The 21,776-nt window shown below is 42.0% G+C and overlaps 1 protein-coding gene across 1 annotated transcript in view; it reads left to right on the forward strand.

Annotated features, from left to right (window-relative positions):
• Positions 1-21,776, forward strand: part of zswim7 (zinc finger, SWIM-type containing 7) — a 46,251-nt gene that overhangs the window by 21,486 nt on the left and 2,989 nt on the right. Inside the window, exons 4-5 of the mRNA XM_087977117.1 lie at positions 8,618-8,720; positions 15,609-15,713. Coding sequence (XP_087833243.1) covers positions 8,618-8,720; positions 15,609-15,713 — 208 coding nt within the window. The remainder of the gene's footprint in view (positions 1-8,617; positions 8,721-15,608; positions 15,714-21,776) is intronic.

The following is a 21,776-nucleotide window of genomic DNA, read 5'->3' on the forward strand; positions in this document are numbered from 1 at the left end:
TATTCCTACACACACACACACAGCTATTCCTACACACACACACACAGCTATTCCTACACACACACACACAGCTATTCCTACACACACACACACAGCTATTCCTACACACACACACACAGCTATTCCTACACACACACACACAGCTATTCCTACACACACACACACAGCTATTCCTACACACACACACACAGCTATTCCTACACACACACACACAGCTATTCCTACACACACACACACAGCTATTCCTACACACACACACACACAGCTATTCCTACACACACACACACAGCTATTCCTACACACACACACACAGCTATTCCTACACACACACACACAGCTATTCCTACACACACACACACAGCTATTCCTACACACACACACACAGCTATTCCTACACACACACACACAGCTATTCCTACACACACACACACACAGCTATTCCTACACACACACACACACACACAGCTATTCCTACACACACACAGCTATTCCTACACACACACACACACAGCTATTCCTACACACACACACACACAGCTATTCCTACACACACACACAGCTATTCCTACACACACACACACACACAGCTATTCCTACACACACACACAGCTATTCCTACACACACACACAGCTATTCCTACACACACACACAGCTATTCCTACACACACACACAGCTATTCCTACACACACACACAGCTATTCCTACACACACACACAGCTATTCCTACACACACACACACACACACAGCTATTCCTACACACACACACACACACACACAGCTATTCCTACACACACACACACACACACAGCTATTCCTACACACACACACACACACAGCTATTCCTACACACACACACACACAGCTATTCCTACACACACACACACAGCTATTCCTACACACACACACACACACACAGCTATTCCTACACACACACACACACACACAGCTATTCCTACACACACACACACACAGCTATTCCTACACACACACACACAGCTATTCCTACACACACACACACACACACAGCTATTCCTACACACACACACACACACACAGCTATTCCTACACACACACACACACAGCTATTCCTACACACACACACACACTCTCACATACACACGGACACAGTTACACACAGACAGCCACACACACCCTTATAGACACACACACTCACACATGCACCCCCTCACAGACTTAAGACACTCTGCACTCACTACACACACACACTTACACTTTATCACACTCACAACCCCCACCCCAGACAGACACACACACAAAGACCCACATGCACACATATATTTTGTGGGGTGAATTTGTACTTGCAGAGTTACATTGCACTTTGCTCAAAAACTGCATACATTCATGTAGAACTCTGAGCTCAAAAATTGCATGAATTTATGTAAAACTCTGTTATCTCACTTTTTAGATTAGAATCAATCTAAACATCAGGTCATAGACAGAGAACACAGAGGGCTAACACCTTCAACATATTGTCTAGCTATCACCATTGTTAACAGCTAACCCGAGAATGCAACTTTCATGATTTACACATGAAAGAAGTGAAACTATCACTGTATTCTAACAGATGAAAGGCTTAGCAGACAAGCAATTTTTCAATGTATAATTTCAGTTACGTCACACTGCAAATTTTTGCTATAAATTCTATTTTACGATCAAGCCCTCAACTATCACCTGATGAAGGAGCGTCGCTCCGAAAGCTAGTGCTTCCAGTTAAACCTGTTGGACTATCACCTGGTGTTGTGTAATTTTTAACTTTGTACACCCCAGTTCAACACCGGCATCTCCAAATCATGGTTTTAGAAGGCAGTTCACCACCACCACCTTCAGGATGATTACAGATTAGCATCAGATACTGGTCTTACCAGCCTCCACTACCTCCTATATTCTAATGACCCTCTGAAAGAAAACAAAGTTCTTCTCATCTCTGTTTTAAAATGGAGACCTATTATTCAAGTGTGAGGCCCCTAGTTTTAATCTCACCAACATAAGGAAACATCCCCTGAGTATACATCTGAAGTCGGCTCGGAACATTACATTGTGAAGGGCGTCACTGAATTAATCCAGCATTTACAAATGTTAAATTTAAAACAGATTGAGCCAAAGCAGTATGAAAATTTTGAATTTTGTCAGAACCAAGCACACCAATAATACTGCCGACAGAAGTGTAAAAAGCATTGCACTCATAAGGTGTTTACTGTGAACTTGACTTTTTGAAAAACAGATTATTATGGTTCCATCAAGAATTCTATCTTTTGTCGGATTTGACAATAAGTAATGATAATAATGACCTGTTTCTGAAAACAGCAAATACCTGAAATCATAGAGGTTCAGGCAGCATCCATGGAGAGAGAGCAAGCTAATGTTTCAAGTCTAGATGACTCTTTATCACAGCTGACATGACCTGTCTTTGTTGGACTATAGAGACGAGAACAAAGTTTATTAAAGCTATAATTTAATTAAAATAGCACATGCACAAGCCAGGAGAATCATAGTTTTTGATTACATACAAAGTGTTTATGTCTGCAAAAAGACTACCTCTATCTAAAATTAATTTTGAGACTTATGACCCACTTGGAAAAGTGTACTGATTTTCAAGCCTCACTACTCTTGGGAGTCACCACAGAAGTTAATGCTGTAGTCAAAGCACATAAGGTCCCCATTTTACCTGTCTATTGGAATCAAGTTACAGAAAACACTGGCCAAGTTCCTGTGCTTAACAAGAACTCTGGGTCATTATAAGTAAGTAAGTTCTGATCAAAAGTAAACAACTATGAGCTATCAACATATGGCTCCACTAGTTAAGACTCTGACCCCCTTTTAAAACACGGATACAAGCAGACATAGAACAGTACAGCACATGAACGGGCCCTTAAGACCTCAATGTCTGTACCGACCATGATGCTGTTCTAAACTATCCAATCTCCTTGTACGTGATGCTTACTCCTCTATTCTCTGCCTGATCATGTGTCTGCCGAAATGTCTGTTAAATGTGGCTTCTATCGTCTCTTCTCGTAACAGTAGGTTTCAGATACCTACTACGCTCTGTGTAAGAAACAAAAAGAACTTCAATCGCACACCTCCTTTAAACTTTCTCCCTCTCACCTTAAACTATGCTCCCTAGTATTTGAAATTTTCAACCTGGAAAAAGATTCCAACAATCCACCCTGCCCATCCCTCCCATCATTTTATATTCTTCTATCAGGTCGTCTCTCAGACTCTGGCAAAAGCAATGCAAGTTAATCTCATCTCTTCTTATAACTAATGCACCAGTCTAGGGAACATCCTGGTAAACCTCTTCTGCACATTCTCCAAATCCTCCATCCTTCCTATAGTGCAACAATCAGAACTGTACACAATACTCCAAAAGTCTTGTATAGTTGCAGCATGACTTGGAAATATTCAGTGCCACAAAAATGCCCAGTCAGAGACAAACAGAAACAAACATTTTTTTGGTTTAACTCGTTTTCTGGCTCTTCAGTCATTGGGACGGGATTTTTCCCTATCTACTTCACCCTGCTATTCATGATATTGAACATTTCTCATCACTAGAAGAATTTTCTTAAATGTTTTCTTCCTTCTCTTCTGTGACATGAGGTCAATCCAATCCAGAGACAGCAGGCAGTCTGTCTAAAATTTGGGCGAATCATTCTAAAATTAGCCATATGTGTCTCTGATTTGTAAGAAGTCAAGTCTTCAGCAATGGAATATAGTAAGATTATTGCTAAAATAGTAACCAATAGAATAACTGGTGAGTAGACTGATACTTTCTGTCGGTTTGTCCAATGTACCTTGTGTATAGCTCCCACACACAACTCTCAAGTTAGGTATAATGTTGTATACCACGCCTGTTAAGTGTACGACTGCTGTATCTTGCTCCTGTCATGTATGCCAGTTGTAAGAGACCATATATTTTTCATTTTCAGGGCTGTAAACTGAAATGGGAGCTGGACCGCCCTAACTGTGGGCAGCACGGTGGCACAGTGGTTAGCACTGCTGCCTCACAGCACCAGAGACCCGGGTTCAATTCCTGCCTCAGGTGACTATCCGTGTGGAGTTTGCACATTCTCCCTGTGTCTGCGTAGGTTTCCTCCGGGTGCTCTGGTTCCTCCCACAGTCCAAAATTGTTTAAGTTAGGTGAATTGGCCAAGTTAAATTGCCCGTAGTGTTAGATGTAGGGAAATGGGTCTGGGTGGGTTGCTCTTTGAAGGGTCGGTGTGGACTTGTTGGGCCGAAGGGCCTGTTTCCGCACTGTAAGTAATCTAATCTAAACTGGAATACCAGGAAATCTTTTCCAATTTGAAAACCAATCCACCAATACAGTGTTATCTTTGAAATAATAACAGGGAGAATTAAGACTAAGTGGCACCTAGGGTGGGGGATTTCAAGACTAGGGGGCATATTTTTAAGGTGAGAGGAGAGAGATTTAAAAAAGACATGGGGGCATTTTTTAACACAATGGTTCATGTGTAGAATGAACTTTGAGAAGAAATGGTGGGTGTGAGTACAGTTACAATGTTTAAAGGGCGTTTGGATAAGTACATGAATAAGAACTATTTGGAGGGATATGGGCCAAGCACAGGCAGGTGGGGTTAGTTTAGTTTGGGATTATGGTTGGCATGGACTGGTTGGACCAAAGGACCATGTTTCCATACTCAATAACACTGTGGCTTGCAGCATGCAGAAAATGTGCAGAGCTTCCAAACAGGAAGCATTCATCACTGTCTCTTCCCAAGTTGGCAAAGGCCAGAAAACAAACAGAAATGCTGTTTTAAAAATCCAAACAAGAGGAGTTCTAAGTCCACCTGATAAGCTATCACATCAAAAAAATGACCATCACCTACAAACAGCGTGACTTCATTGCAAAAATCAAAAGGAATCCAAGAAAGGGAATTGAGTAGAAAAATAAGGATCAAAACCAGGAAGCACTGGAGAAACTACACAGGTCTGGCAGTATCGCGGAGAGAGAAAGACAGAGTTAACATTTTGAGTCCAGTGATTATTCATCAGAACTGAAAGCAGCTGGGAAATGGTGGTATTTATAATGATGACAGGGGATGGGAGAATTGAGATGAATACATGGACACACCTCACCTTCCTCCTCGATACCTTACAGTCCATAGAACGTAACAGTAAGTTTAACAAAAATAAATCAAACAGCTGCAGATGTGAAGATTTGAAACAAAACCAGAAATTGCTGGAGAAGCTCAGCAGGTCTGGCAATATCTATGGAGAGAAAGCAGAGATAACATTTCAAGTCAAGCGACCCTTCTGAAGTTCTGAAGAAAAGTTACTGGACTCAAAACGTCAGTCTGTTTTTTCTCCAGAGTTGCTGTAAGACCTGAGTGAAACATTTGATTGTGAAAACCTCCCGCTGTGTTCATTACCCCCCAGCTGCATACACACCCAAGTCCTGTTCTGTATCCATCGTTTCAAGGACAGCTAACCCATTTTCAACTAAACAGATTTCTGTTATAATCTTCTTCCCCAGCTTACTATCAACAATCATTTTGTTTGCTTCCTTTTTTTGCTATCTCTCTCTCGCTCTCTCTCTCACATTCATCTCACTCCTTCCCCAGTCCCCCATCATCAGCATAAATACCATCATTTGCCAGCTATCTTCAGTTCTGACAGAGGGTCACTGGACCCAAACATTAATTCTCTTTTCTCACCTCAAATCCTGCTCAACCTCAATTTTCCAGCTCTTTTTGTTTTTGTTTCAGATCTGCAGTTGTAGAGTCATAGAGATGTAAAGCATGGAAACAGACCCTTCGGTCCAACCCGTCCATGCCGACCAGATATCCCAACCCAATCTAGTCCCACCTGCCAGCACCTGGCCCATATCCCTCCAAACCCTCCCTATTCATATACCCATCCAAATGCCTCTTAAATGTTGCAATTGTACCAGCCTCCACCACTTCCTCTGGCAGCTCATTCCATACCCGTACCAGTCTCTGTGTGAAAAAGTTGCTCCTTGGGTCTCTTTGATATCTTTCCCTCTCACCCTAAACCTATGACCTCTAGTTCTGGACTCCCAGACCCCAGGGAAAAGTCTTTGCCTATTTACCCTATCCATGCCCCTCATAATTTTGTAAACCTCCAATAGGTCACCCCTAAGTCTCCAACACTCCAGGGAAAACAGCCCCAGACTGTTCAGCCTCTCCCTTTAGCTCAAATCCTCCAACCCTGGCAGCATCCTTGTAAATCTTTTCTGAACCCTTTCAAGTTTCACAACATCTTTCCAATAGGAAGGAGTTCAGAATTGCACACAATATTCCAACAGTGGCCTAAACCAATGTCCTGTACAGCCGCAACATGACCGCCCAACCCCTGTACTCAATACTCTGACCAATAAAGGAAAGCATACCAAAAGCCGCCTTCACTATCCTATCTACCTGCGACTCTACTTTCAAGGAGCTATGAACCTGCACGCCAAGGTCTCTTTGTTCAGCAACACTCCCCAGGACCTTACCATTAAGTGTACAAGTCCTGCTAAGATTTGCTTTCCCAAAATGCAGCACCTCGCATTTGTCTGAATTAAACGCCATCTGCCACTTCTCAGCCCATTGGCCCATCTGGTCAAGATCCTGTTGTAATCTGAGGTAACCCTCTTCACTGTCCACCGCACCTCCAATTTTGGTGTCATCTGCAAACTTACTAAGTCTTGCATAAACTATACAAGGCACTAGTTAGACCAAGGATAGGTAGACTACCATTGGAGGGTGTCTACAGGAGGTTCACTATGCTGATCCCAGATATGGAGAGGCTGAGTAGTTTGTACCTTACTTGTTGGAGTTCAGAAGAATAAGAAATGATCTTGTTGATGTATGTTCGATTCTAAGGGGACTTAATGAGCCAGATGTGGGAAGTTTATTTCCCCTTATGGGAGTCCATCTTTGACCAGAGTGTATGATCTCAGAATATTTAAGACAGAGATGAAAAGGAATTCCTTCTCTGAGAGCAGTATATTTGTGGAATTCTTTACCGCAGAGGGATGTCAAGGCTGGGTCAGCAAGTATTTCCAGGCTGAGATAAATAAATCTTTCATCAGTCAAGAAATCGCGAACTATAGGGAAAAGGCAGGAAATTGGATGGTTATCAGATCAGCTTTGATCTCATTGTAGACTTGATGGATTGAATGGTCTACTACTTCTCCAGCTCATGGTCTAAGTGTCTAAAATAACTTGCCAGTTGTGGCTTGGACGTTTGATCGTCAGAACTATCTACATTTTCCAACTAGAGTATCTCTATTAAATCATTTGTAATTTTTCTGTCTTAATTCTGCATGTGTATTTGGGATTTTTGAAGGGTAGTCGTTTAAGTTTTATGGTTATTGATTAGAAGTCCTTTACTTTTATTGCTCTTGATTTTTTTTTCCTTGTTACTAATGAAAGCTGGTGTGAAGTGCTTTTACCCGGACTAGTAGTCAGTTGGACAAATTGGCCACTATCATGCTGACACTGGGATTTGAAGTTAAAATCACACAATGCCAGGTTATAGTCCAACAGGTTTAATATGTCCAGGTTTAATTAAACCTATTGGACTATAACCTGGTGTTGTGTGATTTTTGACTTTGTACACCCCAGTCCAACACCGACATCTCTAAATCATGACTGGGATTTGATACATTAATGAAGGTTTGTGGAATAGTGCACTCTTCAAGTTACAACATGTCACAGTGCGGTATGATGTGCCTATCAGGTATACAGGTGCTGTCTGCTGTTCCAGTCAAGGCTATCTGAGCAATATTGTCCTCCTGTCAAATATGTGTGTGCTGTAATGTACTTATGCTTGTATTGTTCAGTATCCCTGACAAGTACACCAGGGCTTTGTATTTCTCCTCTCGGGTATACCAATGATACAGAGTGTTCTTGTTGGGTATACTGGTGCTGTACATTGCACCTTCAGATGTAATATTGTTGTCAAGCATCCTATCAGGTATACCATCACAGTGCACTCTTCCTGTCGGGGGTGCCAAGGCCGCGTTTTCTTTTCTTGCAAGGATAAATTCTGAGATGGCATTCAGATTCTTGAAATTAAAAGGAAGTCAGCCACAATTAAGTGATCAGAGATCACAAAACAAAAATTAAAATGTGGAAATGATCAGTTGCAGGTTGACTGAATTAACAAGGATAATGTAAATGCTTTCCTCTTAAACAAAATGGTTTATAAATGCTTAAAATAACTTGAAGGTTCAGTTGCATGCTGTAACTTACAGGGCTATAGACCAAGAGCTAGAAGGTAAGCTCAGACTGGAATAGTTCTTTTCCAGCTGGCAATAACATGTTAGACTAAGTAGCCTCATTCTGCACCATTAAGTTTATTTATTATTTATGAATTATATATATTTATTAGCAGAAAGTGGTGGCAACACAGCCCTTTGAGCCTACTCCCTCATTTATTAAGGTCAGGGCTGATCTGATTGTAACCTTATATTCACATTCCTGCTTACTCCTGACACAAACTTGCTTGACAAGAATCTCTATCTCTGCCTTAAGAATATTCAAGGGCTCTGCTACCACTACCATCAGCATCTGCATTGTGATCAATTTGGTGTTAATTCAAAAGCTAGACTTCAATGTTATTTCTTCTCCAGACTCAAATTTGTCTTTGGCCCAGCTGCCTTGCATGCCTTAGAGCTGGTGGATCGCCGTTCAGTTACACTCATCCAGTCACCCAGTGGAAGGTCACTGTACCAGGTATAGCATTTTAAAATTTCTATCATTTATAAATGTTTTATTTTGAGTACAATCATTTTTGTTTCCTTATCATCCAGTAATGTACAGGACAGTGTATTTTCCCATTAACTGTACTTTCCAGCAAGATTGCAGCTTTGCCTCCAATTGCATTAGGAACAGTGACACCCAATTAGTGCCTGTGTAGAATGGGGGATATCAGTATTGGATTAATCTGTGATGCTCCACAAAGTTAAATATCCCTCCACACTTGGAGGAAGAAGAAAAACCATCTGTGCCAGTTGGTGGAACAGTTTTTTTCTGCACTACATGTTTTTTCTTTATTCATTCATGGGATGAGGATGTGGCTGGCTAGACCAGCATTAATTGCCCATCCTAATTTCCAAGAGGGCAGTTAAGAGTCTCTCACATTTAGGCCAGACCTGGTAAGGATGGCAGCTTCCTTCCCTAAAGGACATTAGTGAACCAGATCCAACAATCAACAATGGATTCATGGCCATTGTTGGGCTCTTAATTCCAGATTTTGTTTTATTGAATTCATATTCCACCATCTGCCATGGCAGGATTTGAATCCAGACCCCCAGAACATTATCTGGGTCTCTGGATGAACACTCCAGCAATAATACCACTGGGCCATCTCCCCTCCCCCTCCCTCCACCCCATCCCACCCCGTGTGGGGAAGAGTGTATCAAGATTCTTTGATCTGCTGCAATTATTGTTGTCTTTTTCCATCATTAGTTCCTGTGTCAACATTTCTTCCAGAAGCAGAAGTGGACCATTTAACCCATTGGGTCTGCTCCATCATTCAGTGAGATCATGGCTGGACTGATGATCCTCAACTCCACATTGCTACCTTTAATCCACAACACTTGACTCCCTTACTGATTAAAAATTAGTCTATCTCAGCCTTGAATATACTTAACAATGCAGCATAACAGACATCTGTGGCAAAGAATTCTATAGATTGACTACACTATAAGAGAAGAAATTCCTCTCGGTGACTTCTTATACTAAGATAATGCGGAGGGGATTGGGATGGGGTAATGGCCCAGTGGTATTATCACTGGACTGTTAATCCAGGAAATGTTCTGGGGACATGGGTTTGAATCCTACCATAGCAGATGATGGAATTTGAAATCAATAAAAATCTGGAATTAAGAATCTAATGATGACCATCCATTGTTGATTGTCAGAACCCAGCTGGTTCATTAGTGTCCTTGAGGGAGGAAAACTGGCATCCTTACCTGGTATGGTCAATATGTGGCACCGGACAATGTGTTTGACTCTTAACTGCCCTGGGCAATTACCGGTGGGCAATAAATGCTGGCCTAGCCAGCAACACACCCATCCCATGAATGATTTTTTTTTAATGCCCTCAGTCGTAGAGTCTTTGTGAAGGGAAATCTACCCTCTGCATTGACCCTGTCAAGTCCTCGAAGTTTGAATAAGACTTTTCCTCCTTTTTCTAAATTATTTTATTCATGGCTGGACAGCTTTTATTGCCCATCCCTAGTTGCCCTTGAGAAGGTAGTCGTGAGCTGCCTTCTTGAACCACTACAGTCCTTGTGTTATGGATTAAGCCACAATGCCCTTAGGGAGGCAATTCCAGGGTCTTGACTGAGTAACAGTGAAGGAATGGTGATACAGTTCCATGTCAGAATGGTGAGTGACTTGGAGGAGAACTTACAAGTGATGGTGTTCCCAGGTACCTGTTGCCCTTGTCCTTCTAGATGGAAGTGGTTATGGGTTTGGAAGATGCAGTCTAAGGAGCCTTGGTGAATTTCTGCAAGTGTATCTTGTCGATAGTACACACTGTTGCTACTGATTGGTGGTGGAAGGAGTGGATGCTTGTGGATATAGTACCAATCAAGCAGACTGCTTTGTCCTGGACGGTGTCAATAGACAATAGGTGCAGGAGTAGGCCATTCTGCCCTTCGAGCCTGCACCACCATTCATTATGATCATGGCTGATCATCCTCAATCCGTATCTTGTTCCTGCCTTATCTCCATAACCCTTGATCCCACTATCCTTGAGAGCTGTATCCAACTCTTTCTTAAACGAATCCAGAGACTGCCTTCTGGGGCAGAGCATTCCACACACCCACCACTCTCTGTGTGAAGAAGTTTCTCCTCATCTCTGTCCTAAACGGCCTACCCCTTATTTTTAAGCTGTGTCCTCTGGTTCGGGGCTCACCCATCAGCGGAAACATGTTTCCTGCCTCCAGACTGTCCAATCCTTTAATAATCTTATACATCTCAATCAGATCCCCTCTCAGTCTTCTAAACTCAAGGGTATACAAGCCCAGTCGCTCCAATCTTTCAACATAAGATAGTCCCGCCATTCCAGGAATTGACCTCGTGAACCTACGCTGCACTCCCTCAATAGCCAGAATGTCTTTTCTCAAATTTGGAGACCAGAACTGCACACACTATTCCAGGTGCGGTCTCACCAGGGCCCTGTACAGCTGCAGAAGAACCTCTTTGCTTCTATACTCAATCCCTCTTGTTATGAAGTCCAGCATGCTATTAGCCTTCTTCACTACCTGCTGTACCTGCATGCTTGCCTTCATTGACTGGTGTACAAGAACACCCAGATCTCTTTGTACTGCCCCTTTACCTAACTTGACTCCATTTAGGTAGTAATCTGCCTTCCTGTTCTTGCCACCAAAGTGGATAACCATACATTTATCCACATTAAACTGCATTTGCTTCTTGAGTTTTTTTTAAAGAGTCACACCCATACAGGCTTTGGGGAGGCAGGAGGTGAGTTACTTTCCACAGTATACCTATCCTCTGACCTGCTCTTGTAGTCACTGTGTTTATGTGGCTAGTCCAGTTGAATTTATGGTCAATGGTAGTCTCCAGAATGTTGATATTGGAGGGTTCAGTGGTAGTAACACCATTGGATGTCAAGGGGCAGAGGTTAGATAGTCTCTTATTGGTAGTAGTCATTTTCTGGTATTTGTGTGGCATGAACGTAACTTGTCATTTGTCAGCCCAAGCCGAGATATTGTCCAGATCTTGTTGCAATTGAACACAGACTGCTTCAGTATCTGAGAATTCACGAATGATGCTAAACATTGTGCAGTCATCAGCAAACATTCCTGCTTCATCCCCAAAATTTTGCAAGGGCTTCTTATACCAGACTCAGTTCAATGTAGTCTTGATGTCAAGGGCTGTAACTTTTACCTCACCTCTGGAATTCAGCTCTTTGTCCATGTTTGAATCAAGGCTGTAACAAGATCATGTGCTGAGTGGCCCTGACTGAATCCAAACTAGGCATCACTGAGCAGGTTATTGCTGAGCAGTGCTACTGTTGAGGATACATTCCATCACTTTACTGATGATTGACAGTAGACTGATGGGGCGGTAATTGGCCAGGTTGGTTTTTCTGTGTAGCATATACCTGGGCAATTTTCCATATTGTCTGGCAGATTCCAGTGTTGTAACTTAACTGGAAGAGTTTGGCTGGGGGAATGCCAAGTTCTGGAGCAAAAGTCTTCAGTACTGTTGTCAGAATATTATCAGGCTCCGTATCCAGTGTATCCAACCGTTTCTTGATATCATGAGGAGTGAATTGAATTCATTGAAAACTTGTATCTGTGAATCTGGGGACCACAAAAGGAGGCTGACATTGATTGATTTATTGATTGTTGTCATATGTACCAAGATAGTCAAGGAATTAAGGGTCCATTGGTTGAATTACTTGAAGGCACCACAAAGTCTGCACCACAAATTCCCAGCTCGGCGAACAGAACCACAACAACGAGCACCCGAGCTACAAATCTTCTCACAAACTTTGAATGTTATTAAACTGGAAAGAAAAGATTTACAAGGCTGTTACCAAGACGAGAGGGTTTGAGTTATAAGGAGAAGCTGGATAGGCAGGGATTCTTCTTTGTTGGAGTTTAGGGGTGACCTTATAAAGGTTTATAAAGTCATGGAGGACAGAGGTAAGATGAACAGCCAAGGTCTTTTCCCCAAGGCAGGGTAGTGCAAAACTAGGGGGCATAGGATTAAGTTGAGAGGGGAAAGCTTTAAAAGGGACCTAAGGGATAACTTTTTCACATACAGGTGGTTCATATATGGAATGAGCTGCCAGAGGAAGTGGTGGAGTTGAGTACAATTACAACATTTATAAAAGACAATTGGACAGGTGCATGAATAAGGGTTTGGAGGGATATGGAGCAAATGTAGGCAAATCGGGACTGGTTCAGTTGAGGAAATGTGGTTGGCATGGGCAAGTTGGACTGAAGCGTCTGTTTTCGTGCTGTATGACTCTGACTCTACCCACACTTCCCAAAATATCATTATTTCAGTAATACTCTTGCTTTCTGTGTTTCACTCACAGATTTATAATTTCATGTGTGACTCATGTTGTACTGAAACTCTAGAATGTTCTCTTTGAAAGGGTGGTGACAGCAGATCCGAAAGGGAATTAGATTTTTACAATCAGCACAAAAGCCACCATTCAGTCCTCTGTCTATGCTGGCCCTCTGGTATAATCACTTATTGTTCTTCTCCCCCATTTTCCCCTACCCTTATTTGTTTTCACATAATAATCTGATCCCTGTCTTCACCTCACTGTTAGGCAGCACACTCTAGATTTTAACCACTCACTTTATGAAAATGTTTTTCCTTGTGCTGTCATTGTTGCTTCTGCCAGTCACCTTAAATCTCTGCTCTTTGGTTCTCAACCCCTGCCCCAAAGATGACAGTTTCATCCTGTCCACTCGAGCAGACTCCTTGGCACTTTGAACACAAATTTCTTCTTGGCCTTCTCTTGAAGGAAAACACCTTTTTTTCTCTACAATCTCTCTTTGTAACTTAAGTTTCTCATCCCTGGAACTATTCTCATGAACCTTTCTGCATTCTCTCCAGTGCCTTTACATCCTTCCTAAAGTATGAACTGTATGCATTTTAGCTGAGGCTCATCAGTGTCTTGTATGAGTTAACATAAACTATTTGCACTTATACTCTCGACCCCTGTTAAATACCAGGCACCTTCTGCTTTATTAAATGTTCTCTCAAATGTCATACATCCTAAAGGATGAAATTAGTCCAGCATTGACTATTTTGTTTGTCAATTCTAGCTGAGATATTTGAGGTATCAAAGAATGTGGGTCAATGCCCTGCTACTGTGATCCTCGTTTGATAGTTCTGATTTTCCCCATGTGTAGCATTGAGAAATTTGTTGTCATAATTAACTAACTTGGTTTAATCTTTCGTTTGTGTCCATGCTCAGAGATGGAAAAGATCATTGCCCACTGAGGGGCTGTGAGAGGCACAGTGCCCAGCAACAGAGATTTGGCTTCTATTTCTAACAAAGGATAGTGAGCAATATATGGGATGTCTTGCCCAGTCCAGCCACTGCAAAATGTTCCATCACCTTTAAAACTGAGGCTGCAGTGAAAATTTCTCTGAAATTAGATGTGCTTTTGAGCTCAATGACGTGTTGCCCCTTGCTATGTTGCATTGATACAGAGAACCTGCTCCAGAGCCCTCTCCGGAGCGTTCTCTGTCCAACTCATGAAATTTAAATTCATTTCAGTAACTTCATTGAAAGGTAAATATAAACTGACTAAGTAAATGAAATTTAGCAAAGCTGTTTCAGTGAAACCTAATTGTAAAGCTGCGACAGAATCAATAAACTTGCTCTGTGGTGATGCAGAAACACTATCTGCTCACTAACACACAGCGCAAAGTGAAAAACTTCATCAAAACACCTTCTATGTGGTGGGTAGGGGAGAGAAAGAGGTGGGGACAGAAAGCTATACCCACCCTGGGAGTATTTGATCCAGACATTTTAGAGAGATTTTTATTCTATGTTGAATCCCATGCTGTACCTGTGTTAGGTGTGTTTGATGAGGACACTATTGGGTGAGCTTTAATCTGTATCTAATCTGTGCTGCCCTTGTCCCAAGAGTGTTTGATAGGGACGTTTTGGGAGGCTTTAGTCTGTGTTTAACCCCATGCTGTCCCTGTCCTGGAAGTGTTTGATGGGGACATTGTAGAGAGGGTTACTTTATATCTAATCCCATTAGTAGAGTGACCACTGAACAGCATGTCTATGCTGCAATGTAACGATTTGAATTGACCTGACGTTATCAGCACTCAGGCCAGGTTAAATGTGGGAGTTGTGTAATCTCCCTAGCTGGAAATAACATCAATTTTTTTTTGTGGAAGGAAAATTTCATAAGCATGGAAAACACAGTTTATTAGAAATAGAAGTGGCCTTACAGGAATATTTAGTTTAAGTCGGTTTTCTCCGTTAATAGCCAAAATTCTTCTGTTGTTTGAATTATTCGAACAGTGTAGAACACAGTAATGACTGCAAAGCTGAAGGGTCAGTGAATTGTTAGAATGTTCATTGTATTTTTACTTTATAGTATCATTTGAGGATACAGTCTGTATGTTCCCACACTGGGTCTGTGACTGTGAATGTACAGTTTGTGTGTCCCCACATTGGGTCTGGCTCTGGATGTATGTCCTGATGGTCAGTATGTGGCTTAATGCTAACACATTGTTTATGCATTGGCCAGCACCACCCAACTTTAAATTGTGACATAATTTTTCTGTTTGTCACTTATTAGTTTGAGTTTCAAATTGTAATAATAACCCACCAGGGAGGGGTTGTTGGAGTCAGATACTGTTTGTGCTGATCACAAAGCGAGGATTCTGTGTGCACAGTCGGAAAAAAGTTTATATCATACCTGTGGTTATATTAGCAAATTTTCCAGTTCAGATAATACTGTGGTTGCTAAGATCAATATTATCCCCCATCCTTCTCAAACAATTCCAGTGTGGGACTCTGACTTTGCATTTTCTGATGGCTGCTATCTGGTTTGTTTTGTTTGAATCTAAATTAATTAATTTTGTTTTGATCTGTAGGTTGAAGGAAGCTCTGGTCAAGTATATTATTGCCTCTGCTCCTGCCTTTACTGCTCATGCCCAGCCTTCATGTATTCTGTTTTACGAAGGAATGACAATATAATGGTAAGGATTTGAAATCAAACAGCAGGGCACACTTTTTCCCTTCCAGTTTTGTCTCTGGATGCTGATGTTCAAGTGCAGCAAAGTGTCTCAAATCATTCAGGTACTAATTCTTAAATCATGGTTTGGATAGGACATTATTGGTTGAGGTGACCATCTCTGTGAAGCAGACCAGGAAGAGTTCCTGCTGAAGCAGTCCATGTTCAAATGTAACAAGACATGTACATTTAAAGGGACGAGTGGCCTACTCCTCTTGTTCACGTGTCAGACTGTGGTGCTGGAAAAGCACAGCAGATCAGGCAGCATCCAAGGAGCAGGGGGAATCAAAGTTTCGGGCATAAGCCTTCTTCAGGAATTCCTGACCTGCTGTGCTTTTCCAAAACCACGCTTTTCGACTCTGATCTCCAGCCTTTGTTGACCTCACTTTCTCCTTGTTCATGTGTAGCTTTTTTGCAGCAGATGGCCGGCCATTCAATACCACTCTCATTGTTTCCTTCGAGAAATATCAAGTATATCTTTTCACTTTCCCTTTGCACTTTATTGTACATTGCAGGAATTCTTTTGGGGACATTGCTGATTTGTTTTAAAAAACCGACATGTAAACCATAACAATAAACAGATTTATGCCTTCAAGTAATTCATAACTTCAGTTAAAATATGCACTAAAACGTGTAATTAAGATAGCCAGTGAGTCCATACATCAGCTCTGGTTAGCATTCTTTGGGAAAAGGGTAGCAATGAGTTCAGGAAGTGATTTGTCCTGCATTTGAAAGATTGTGGCCTTTCCCCTGAAAGCATGCAACAATTATACTAAAACAAGGAATGTTCTGCACTTAGCATGACATTTTACTTTTGTCAAAATTATTCACGGGCAGATTTCATCCAGAAAAGTTAGCTTATCAAGTATCCTTGCTCCCTTTTTGAGTAATCTCTACTTCTTGAAAGAGTAAGCTTTCCTAAGACAACAGTATCAGGCAAGATATCTTAGAAGGATAACTAGAGTGAAATAAAAGAGTTTCATGATTTATAATCAAAATATTTTCTGAGCTGATATACAGCAAGTCCCCCTTCAACACTGACTCACATGCATTGTTTCATTTTAACATTGTTAACATAGTGTCAGAGTAACTGTTTCATATTGCTAGCTTCACTTTAACATCATTTGCCAGACTTCTATTCTATGGCTTGCCTACTCAGGGGACCTCCCCGCCAGAGCTTCTGCCTTTGCCTTTGCTGCTTGGCATTGCCTCTCCCAGACCTGTGTCTTGTTCTAGCCTCTCTCCTGGCATTAATTCTGAGCTTTGTTTCTCCTCGTCCCTTGCCTTCCCCATGCCCTGGTTTTGCGCCCTCCCACCGCCCCCCCCCCCCCCCCCCCCCCCCAACAAGGCTTCGTCGCTCATCTTGCTAACCCAGCCTCATTTTACCAGCACAATACCCCAACTTCATGTCTCTTCTCATCTCCTCAACTTTGCTACGCAGTGTTGATGTGCATTGGCCCAATTTCCCTCCCGTTGTTGGTCTGTTCCATGTCCTTCCCAGTGCTCCTCTATCCCATGGGTAATATTGTAAAAAGGCATTTAGCACCCTTGCCCCCATTGCTCAGTCCTTCACATATTGGAGTTGGGATGTAATGTTGAGGATATACAGGACATTGGTATGGCCTCTTCTGGAATACTGTGTCCAGGTTGCCCTATTATAGGAAGGATATTATTAAGCTGGAGAGGGTGCAGAAGAGATTTACCAGGATGTTGCTGGGTATGGAGGGTTTGAGTTATAAAGAAAGACTGGATAGAATGGGACTTTTTTCACTTGAGCATAGGAGGTTGAGAGGAGATTTTATCTATACCCCTCATGATTTTATAAATCTCGAAGAGTTAATGGTAGGTGATTTCTTTTCCCTAGGATCGGGGATTTCAAGACTAGGGGGCAGATAGATTTTTAAGCTGAGAGGAGAGAGATTTAAAAACATGAGGGGCAAATCTTTTACACAGAGGGTGGTTTGTGTGTGGAATGAACTTCCTGAGGGAAGTGTTGGATGTGGGTAGGGTTACAATGTTTACAAGGCACTTAGCCAAGCGCATGAGCAGGAAAGATGTGAATGGGTATGGGCTAGGAGCAGGCAGGTGAGATTAACTTAGTTTGGGATTATGTTTGACATGGACTGGTTGGACCAAAGGGTCTGTTTCCATGCTCTAAGACTCTTAAGTTCTTCTGTTCCTATTGACTCAGGTCCTCACTTTGCTGAATTCATAATGCGATCCTGGGCTCCTTTTAGCGGCAGGTGTCAGTCGGTGCAAATATAGACTTAAGCTGTTCCCTGCACTGATCACTCTCTACCAGCAGGTGGAGCCTGGTCAATCTAACTGTACTGTAGAGTGAAATGAGTTCATTAATTTTCAAAAATATTGCTTTGTGTTTCTTTTGTAGTCATATTTTAGTTTGCAAGTTATCTTAGCTTGGGATCCACGTGCAGTATATTACTTCTACTCTTCATTTTTCTTTTCTGATGCAGAATGTTCAAAGGAACCGAACTCTGACTTAAAGTTGATTCGTCTGGGAAACAATGATTCATTTAAAATTGATTCACTTCATATTGTGATTTTCAGGAACATAATCACAATTTAAAATGAGGAGTTACAGTAATCATATGTCCCCTGGCCATCATATCTGTGCATTGAATGCTTCATTTCAATCTGGCAGCCAGTTTGATGCTTGTCATAGTCAGAGTCATAGAGATGTACAGCATGTACACCCTTCAGTCCAACTTGTCCATGCCAACCAGATGTACTTGAAAACTATTTCATACAACAGAGCATTACAGCGTAGTATAGGCCCTTTGGCCCTTGATGTTGCGTCTCCCTGTGAAATGAGTCTGAACCCCATCTAACCTAAACTATTCCATTCTCATCCATATGTCAATCCAATGACCATTTAAATGCCTGTAAAGTGGGCGAGTCTACTACTATTGTAGGCAGTGCATTCCACGCCCCTACTACTCTCTGTGTAAAGAAACTACCTCTGACATCTGTCCTATATCTATTACCCCTCAATTTGAAGCTATGTCCCTTCATGCTAGCCATTACCATCAGAGGAAAAAGGTTCTTTCTGTCCACCCTATCTAACTCTCTGATTATCTTATATGCCTCAATTAAGTCACCTCTCAACCTGCTCTCTAACAAAAACAGCCTCAAGTCCCTCAATCTTTCCTCGTGAGACCTTCCCTCCATACCAGGCAACATCCTAGTAAATCTCCTCTGCACCCTTTCCAAAGCTTCCACATCCTTCCTATAATGTGGGTTGATCAGAACTGTATGTAATATTTTAAGTGTGGCTGCACCAGAGTTTTGTACAGCTGCAACATGACCTCATGGCTCTGAAACTCAATCCCTCTACCAATAAAAGCTAACACACCGTATGCCTTCTTAATAACCCTATCAACCTGAGTGGCAACTTTCAGGGATCTATGTACATGACACTGAGATCTCTCTGCTCATCTACACTGCCAAGAATCTTACCATTAGCCCAGTACTCTGCACTAAGAAGAACTTAAACTCCATTTGCTACCTCTCAGCCCAGCTCTGCAGCTTATCTCTGTCCCTTTGTAACCTGCAACATCCTTCAGTACTATCCATAACTGTAGCGACCTTAGACTCATCTGCAAATTTACTAACCCATCTATCTACGCTCTCCTCCAGGTAGTTTATAAAAATGACAAACAGCAGTGGACCCAAAACAGATCCTTGCAGTACACCACTAGTAACTGAACTCCAGGATGAACATTTCCCATCAATCACCACCTTCTGTCTTCTTTCAGCTCGCCAATTCATTATCCAAACCACTAAATCACCCTCAATCCCATACCTCCATATTTTCTGCAATAGCCTACCATGAGGAACCTTATCAAACACCTTACTGAAATCCATATGCATCACATCAACGGCTTTACTCTCGTCCACCTGTTTGGTCACCTTCTCAAAGAACTCAATATGGTTAGTGAGGCACGACCTACCCTTCACAAAACCATGCTAACTATCCCTAATCAAATTATTCTTTTCAAGATGATTATAAATCCTATCTCTTATAACCCTTGCCAACACTTTACCCACATCTGAAGAAAGGCTCACTGGTCTACAATTACCAGGGTTGTCTCTACTCCCCTTCTTGAACAAGGGAACAACATTTGCTATCCTCCAGTCTTCTGGCCCTACTCCTGTAGACAATGATGACATAAAAATTAAAGCCAAAGGCTTGGCAATCTCCTCCCTGCCTTCCCAAGAATCCTAGGATAAATCCCATCCAGCCCAGGGAATTTATCTATTTTCACACTTTCCAGAATTTCTAGCACCTCATTGTGAACCTCAATCTCATCTAATCTAGTAATTTGTTTGTCAGTATTCTCCTCAACAACATTGTCTTTTTCCAGTGTGAATACTGACGATAAATATTCATTTAGTGCTTCCCCTGTCTCCTCTGACTCCACGCACAACTTTCCACTACTGTCTTTGATTTGCTGTAGTCTTTCTCTAGTCATTCTTTTATCCCTTATGAACCTATAGAAAGCTTTGGGATTTTCCATGATCCTATCCACCAATAACTTATCATTTCCCCTCTTCGCTCTTCTTAGCTCTCTCTTTAGGTCCTACCTGGCTACCTTGTAACTCTCAAGGGCCCTAACTGAGCTTTCACATCTCATCCTAACATAAGCCACCTTCCTCTTAACAAGAGATTAAACTTAGTAAACCACGGCTCCTGCACTCGACAACCTCTTCCCTGTCTGACAAGTATATACTTGTCACGACACACAGTGGCTGTTCCCTGAATAAGCTCCACATTTCTATTGTGCCCATCCCTGCAGTTTCCTTCCCCATCCTACACATCCGAATCACATCGTAATTGACTTTCACCCAGCTGTAGTTCTTGCTGTCCGGTGTATACCTATCCCTTTCCATCATTGAAGTAAACATAACTGAATTGTGGTCACTGTCACCAAAGTGCTCGCCCACCTCCAAATCTAACACCTGGCCGGGTTCATTACCCAGTACCAAATCTAATGTGGCCTCACCCCTTGTTGGCCTGTCTACATACTGTGTCAGGAAACCCTCCTGCACACATTGGACAAGAACTGACCCATCTAAAGTACTTGAACTGTAGTATTCCAATCAATATTTGGGAAGTTGAAATCCCCAGTAACAACTGCCGTTCCCTGAATAAGCCCATACTGCCTCAGTTGACAAGTCCTCAAACGCCTTTTCTACAGCCGTAATACTGTCCTTGACTAACAGTGCCACACCACCTCCTCTTTTACCATCTTCAGTTCTTACTGAAACATCTAAGTCCCAGAACCTGTAACGACCATTCTGCTCAATGCATGTCTCTGAAATGGCCACAACATCGAAATCCCAGGTACTGAACCATGCTGCAAGTTCACCCACCTTATTTCAAATGGTCCTGGCTTTGAAACAGACACACTTCAAATGAACGTTTTGCTTGCCGGTGCCCTCTTGCGACCCCGAAACCTTATTTTGGACCTCCCTACTCTCAACCTCCTCTATACTTCTTCAAAGCTTTCTAGTACAGCTCTGTATTAATTAAATATTTCATGTCCACATTGTGGAGCTTTATAATCATTAACTGATCCTATTCTAAAACCTATAATTAGTTTTTATTGTCTTCTCTTCAGTCTACTAGGATTGTTGTCACACTATTTTACAAACAGAGTGGTTAAAAGAGTGTTTAGCACACTTGCCTTCATTGCTGAGACCACTGACTACAGAAGTTGGGATATCCCATTGAGGACAGTGTGAGGCCACTTATCATTCTGCTATAGGAAGGATATTAGTAAATTGGAGCAAATTCAGAAAAGATTTACCAGGATGTTGCTAGGACTGGCAGATTTGCGTAATAAGCAGATGGTGGGACTTCTTTCGCTAGAGCTTAGCGGGCTGAGAGGTGATCTTATAGCGATTTATCAGATCATATGGGGCATAAATAAAGTGAATAGCAACAGTCTTTTCTCTAGGGTGGGAGAGTTCAAAACTAGGGGCCATATTTTTAAAGTGAGAGGAG

Source organism: Chiloscyllium plagiosum, unplaced genomic scaffold (genome assembly GCF_037043375.1).
Source record: "Chiloscyllium plagiosum isolate Xiang-an unplaced genomic scaffold, Cpla_swu_hap1 HiC_scaffold_31, whole genome shotgun sequence".
In the NCBI taxonomy this organism is placed as follows: Eukaryota; Metazoa; Chordata; class Chondrichthyes; order Orectolobiformes; family Hemiscylliidae; genus Chiloscyllium; species Chiloscyllium plagiosum.